The 6000-nt window shown below is 52.7% G+C and overlaps 1 protein-coding gene across 1 annotated transcript in view; it reads right to left on the bottom strand.

Moving 5' to 3' along the window:
* Positions 1-6000, bottom strand: part of MROH7 (maestro heat like repeat family member 7) — a 44902-nt gene continuing 38902 nt past the window's right edge. The window contains exons 21-23 of the mRNA XM_044238309.1: positions 3021-3123; positions 849-911; positions 1-301 (exon numbers count right to left, since the gene is read on the bottom strand). Of these exons, the coding sequence (XP_044094244.1) occupies positions 57-301; positions 849-911; positions 3021-3123 (411 nt within the window). The 3' untranslated portion in view covers positions 1-56. The remainder of the gene's footprint in view (positions 302-848; positions 912-3020; positions 3124-6000) is intronic.

The following is a 6000-nucleotide window of genomic DNA, read 5'->3' as shown; positions in this document are numbered from 1 at the left end:
AGGGGGAATGGCTGTGGCCGTGGCCACCCCTGAGGAGGGCTGGGGGCTCGGAGACATCACTGCTTCAAGGACAACTTCCAGGAGCCCAGGGTCTGCATGATCCAGGAGCGCTGCTGGTGGGAAGTGGGCAGGTTCTCACAGCTGGGGCTCCAGCGGTGTGTGGCAGCCGGGTCGCACACCCATGAGTCCCCGTGCGGCAGTGGCCAGGAGTTTCGCCAGCAGCTGGCCAAGATGTGGTCCTGGGCCTGGGCTGCATAGATGCACACTGATGCTTCTGGGTCGTGTCTCAGGTTTTCCAGAGCTGGGGCATGGGGAAGGAAAGGCTGCTTGTTAGGACCGCATCCCCACATCGATCTCACAGATCATCCTTCTCCTTTCCATGCCTTGGCTCAGGCACTCTGCTCAGCGTCCCCTCATCTCACCTTCCTCCCAGCTTTTCAACCCATTCCTGCCTTTTGAAGCCTAAATCAAAACCTGCCTCCTCCAGGAAGCCTTCTGGAACTGCCCCACCCTCAGGCTCCCATTAGTTTTCCCAGTTACAAAATTAATCTGCCCCATTAAGAGTCTGAACTACTCACCCTGCATTAAATGGTTTGGAGCTTATTTCCTAGTCTGGTTTCCTAGATTGTAAACTCTCCTAGGGTGGGGCTGTGTATTCTGTATCTTGGTGACCCCTTAGCACTGCTCGCCGTGGACAAAGACGATCATAGCTGGGCTGAGCTGAAGTCACTTGCTTTGAGATCTATCCCTTCTGTTTCCTGTCACCCACTGTGAGCCCACTCATTCTCTCACTGCCCCCACCCCACCCAACCCCGCCGAGCTCTCAAAAGACTCAGGGCGTGACTCACCCGCTTTAACCTCATTCAGACGGTCTTCTGTCATGATGCTCTCCATGCAGGGGACCAGGGACCCTTGAGTGTAATCCAAGACATGAGTGCCTCCACCTCCTGACTCTGACCCCCGCCCTCAGACCAGACCTCCTAAGAGAAACTCTCCCACCCTTCTTGGGTCCCACGATTGAGAACATAAAACAAGAACTTCATTTTGACCCTGGCACAGAGTCTCTAAGAGGGGTCCTGGGAGAGGTGGCAGATCCAGAGGGCATGGGTGGCAACGGGACAGGGACAGGATCTGGGCTGCTGCTGACTCTGACAGTATGGCCCGAGGTGGTCCCTTACCCAGGCTGGCCCTCAGTGTCCTCATCTGAGACTTGGGAAGGTGCTTCCTCTACAGTGAGTTTGGGCAGCATCTGTGTGAGGGAACCTGAGTGCAGGTGCTTGGTGGGGCACTGGAGGGCCTGAGACTCTGCTCGTCGGCCACATTGTCCTGCTCCCTGGCTCCCTGCCCACGTGCCTTTCCCAACAGTCCTTGAATGGGACCAGGCCAGACCTCCGCCTGCTCTGAGGCTGTTCCCACATTTCTCTGCCTGGCTCATTGCTATCTATCCTTGATTATTCAGCTTAACATAATTACTTCTGCAGGAAATCCTTTCTGACCCTGAGCCCAAACTAAGTTAGGTGCCTCTCTGGGTTCTCAGAACATCAGAGTTTCCCTCACCTGTATATACTGTGATGCATTTTGTGACTTATGAACTTCTCCCACCAGACCTGAGGTCTCAAGCCTAGATACACTCGAGGTGGGGGAGGGGGCAGGGCAGTCCCTGAAGATCTTAAATCACACGCACAATTGAATGCATGTATGCATTCTTCTAGGGAAAGTGTTCATAACTTTCTTCAGGGTTTCACCAACCCCCAAGAGGTTAGGAATCACAGCACCGGGTGGGGGGCTGGGGGGGAGATGTGTGTGAGAGGACACAGCCTCTCCTCTGCTTGGTTTCCCCCAGCACAGGCCTCTGACTCAGAGAACACACTCAAGTGTTAAACACTAATGCTTTTACACATGATTAATTTGGAGCACGATTTAGAGAAGTCAGCGTCTAGGAAATAATGTCACTCTGTGTGAGAAGCTGCCTGTGAGCAGAACCCCACATTCTGAGGGCTGCCCCCAGTCCTGGGCATCGCTCCTGCCTCGATCATGTTAACACCACAGTCCCCCCCACCGCCCGCCCCTGCCATCCACATCACCTCCGGAAATGTTCTGTTTCTCTAGACGAGGCATGGTGCCTGACACAGAAGGGAGTATCAAGCAATGTTTGCTTACTGAACCAGTGAATGGGTGCATCGGTGAGTGGACTGATGAAAACCACAAGTGAACTGGAGAAAGGAACCAAAAGCAGCATGGCTTTTCAAAATGGGAGATGGGAAGGTCATCCTCTCTCCAAGCTCTTGGGCAGCGGGGTCTCTTGGTCCTGGGGAAGAGTGTGTGGTTCTTTGGGGGAGGGGAGGAGAGTCGCTGGGAGGAGATACACCCGCAAGCCATCAGAAGGGTCTGGGCTGAGGTGGGGGATTCTGAGTGAGGGGAATCTAGTTGTTTTCTCCCCAGAAAGGCAGAGGTTGGGATTATGGAAAATGTGGAGTGAGCTGATGTGGAGGGAGCACCTTGACTAGCCAGACTTCACATTTTTGAAAAATTGTCTCATCTAATCTGTGAAACTGGAGTCAATCCCCATTTTACAGGTGAGGAAACTGAGACTCAGTGGCAGTAAATGACTCAGTTGGGGTCACACGGAAAGGGGATCATGGAGCTGAGATTCTACTTCACTCTACTGCACAGCTTGGCCCCTCCTGACACAGTCAATGGTAGGCTCCCATTGGACCTGGACCCATATTGTACTGGGGCGGGAAAAGGCAGGAAGAAGCAGTTCCTTTGTGTACAGTTGCCAAGGTTGTGACCTGCACAAGGACTCCAGGCTGGACCCATCCTGTGGCCCACTTCCTAAGCAGGGATTTTGGAGGAGGGAAGACCTTTCCAATATGCACCATGATGGTCTGCTGGCCAAACCTTGAACCCAAGGGAGGCATTTCCCAGGTGCCAGGGGGACTGGCAGCTTCCTTCCAAGTGGAGGAAGCAAAATGGAGAGCAGGCAGAGTCCTAGCAGCAAACTAGCTCAACCAGGTTACCTATGAACATGACTGAGTACTTCCGGAGGGAGGCCCGGGAATTCTTGGCATACTCCAGGCTCTGGCTGAGGAATGTGAAGGCGCTGTCTTGGTGGGTAGTCACCTGAGACAAAGAGAAAGCCCAAGAGTTCTGGGCCCTCAGAGGGACTGATTGCCCATCCACTCTTCTCAAACCTAGGAATGGTGACCCTGTCAGGCAGCCAAGCCTCAGCTCCTTGCCTCCTAAACTTCTCTGCCACCCATCCTGGCCTCTGCCTGAGGCCCCCAGAGGCCAGGCCTCCTTTTCTCTTAGTGGATTGCAACATGCTTTCCATGGTCTTCCTGCCTTGGGTGTATCCTCTTCCATTCACCCCCACACTGCATCTCAGAGAAAAGTTCTAAAATAAAAAGTCCAGCAAAGTGGGAAAGGACATGGCACTCAAGGGACATGATAGATAAGGAGACAGCCCTGATCAGGGTAAATAATTCAAGTAACAGAGCAGTGAAGAATAAACTAGAGAGGTCTTAAAAGTCCTTAAAAGCCAGATAGGAATAAGGCTTACTTAGGCATTAGAAAATAGGAAGCCAGCATCCATTCTTGATAGAGCAATGACAAAGCAATGTTTTGGGGCAAAATGGTCTGACAGTGGTATTCAGGATGAGTTTGATCACGGAGAAATTTGGGGGCGGACAAGCTGCTAAGAGGTTGTTGAAGGAGGTGAGGAAGAATCTGGTACAATTACTCTCCTATTGACAATCTGCATGTCAGGGAATAAACTATGGGCCTGGCATCAAACCCTTCATGATCATGCTTCTCAGCCTGTTTCCACCAATGCTCTAACTGCTATGCACACTCTGCTCCGATAGCAGGATATGGCCCCAGCTCTCCCCAGCTCCAAGCTTGGTACGAGTGATTGCTCCTGATTGGGGTACCCTTCCCTCTCTTCTTCATCTTTGATAGATCTCTCTCATCCCTTGAGGTTCAGCTCAGAAGCCACCTCCTCCCCGAAGCCTTTCACAATTTTCAGAGGAGATCTCACCACGCTTCATGTTTCTACACCACCTTGGCACAGCCCTTGTCATGCATGTCACCTATGGCATTGTGCTGTGATTATTTATACCTATTCTCCCCTACCAGATCCAGAGCTCCCACGAGAGAAGGGGCCAGCTCACTCAGCTCCAACTTCTCAGCATCCCGGACGAAGCCTTGTGTGGCACAGATGCCCAGAAAGCACTGGATGGATGGGTAAATGGATGGATGGTGGATGGATGAATGAATGGGTTCCCTCCTTAAAGCTAAGGCTAGCAGTTGACTCTTTCATGAGCAAACCTGTTGATGCTAAAAAGCCAAAACAGAGGCTCTAGAAGGGCCTAGCACAGAGGTCATAAGCCGGCAGCCCACAAACCACGAGGAGTTGGCAGAGCCGTGACCAGCACAGTGTTTTCAACAAGCTAAATTGATTGCTAATTGATGTCTTATAAAAATCTGGGTCTCTGGCTTTTCCCGTGAAAGCAGAGGAGCTGGCAAGAGTGGCCTACACCATGAGCAGGAGCACCCACCCACTCAGGCTTTCAGCAGGGCCTGGCCCTCCAGGCTGACATAGGCCCCACCACTTTCGTGTCACCCACAATCTCTCTCCACCCGCTCCCTGGTCACTGGGGGGTATCTGAATTAGTGCCCTGGCCGAACACCTCCTCTAGGCCTCTTTTTCCCTTGTGCAAGGATGGTAATAATAACAGACCCTGGATTGCAGGGGTTTTGAGCCTTACTGACAGTGGTGGTTTCCAGCCCTTTTCTTAAGCCAGGAGCCATCTGTTACTCTGCATATTTTCATTCGACTGCTGTGAGGGGTGCGGGCATACCCCACCCAGATCTCCCTTTGAGGTGAAGGGTTTCTCCCCCAACACTGGGGACTGCCTCCGTGGAAGAGAACTGCTGGCCCAAGGTCATGTCCCTTCCCAGGGTGGCTGGTATCCAGTAACAAACAGACACGAGCGTGTAAAGACCTGGCCCCGGCCCCAAATGTGGGGAATCTCACTGCAGGGATGGCTGAGGCTCCCCCAGAGCTACGCTGCGGCTTGACCTCTCTCCCTGCCCCTGCCCTCCCGTCCATAGGTGTCAATCCCAAGGCCATGCTCAAATAACCCTCCTGCATGCTAATCTCTGTCTCCGAGTCTGCGTCCGGGGGTGCCTTGACAGTCAGGGATGTAGATAGGACTTATAGCAAAGCTTCCCGAATGGTGCGCAGAGGGACCGGGCTGCCTCCTGCAGCGTGCATTCCATGGGGTATGGGTGGCCTGACCACGGACTCAGCAACCACGGAACATCTTAGCACGGACCACCTCAGAGCCTTTAGTGAGCTGAAGGCATTGCAAACCCCCGAGAGGAAGATGACAAGGCAGTGTTTCCCAAACCTATTCATCTTAGAACCTATTTTCTCCCCTGTGGGGCATTTCCTGTGGGGTGTGTGCCACAGAGAATATACCCTGGGAATTGCAGATGCAGAAAAGGGAACTTTTTGAAGGGAGCTCTTGAAATAGAGATAGAACACAGACAGACCCGTGTTTGAAGCAGATTGCTTTGGTGGCCCAAGGTGGGATGGAATTGGAAGAGGTGAGGTTCAAGGTGGAGAGAACTGGGGGGGTGGCTGGATCGACGGCCCTGCTGGGAGACATCCATGCCCTAAACTAAGGGCAAGGAGCATGGGGACAGGGAGTGAAGAAATAGATGAAGAGACGTTTAGGATATTTAAGATTGATCAAATGTGGAGAGTGAGGGAGACAGTCTAGGATAATTCTAGGCTTCTGCTTTGGGGATCTAGAGGGACAGCGCAGAATTGAAATGAGGGGGAGGGCATCAGCTCAGAAGAGGCATGCTGAGCTTCAAGTGCATGTGGGCCAGTGGGGAGGTGTCCAGTAAGCCACTGGAGAGGGACACCAGAAGTAACAAGCCAGAAAGGCAGGTGAACATCCAGGAGCCAATTAACGTGTGGGTAAAAGT

The sequence above is a fragment of the Neovison vison genome, chromosome 2 (assembly GCF_020171115.1).
Source record: "Neovison vison isolate M4711 chromosome 2, ASM_NN_V1, whole genome shotgun sequence".
Lineage (NCBI taxonomy): Eukaryota > Metazoa > Chordata > Mammalia > Carnivora > Mustelidae > Neogale > Neogale vison.
Note: the sequence above shows the minus strand (reverse complement) of the source record. Positions and strands in the feature narration are given on the sequence as shown.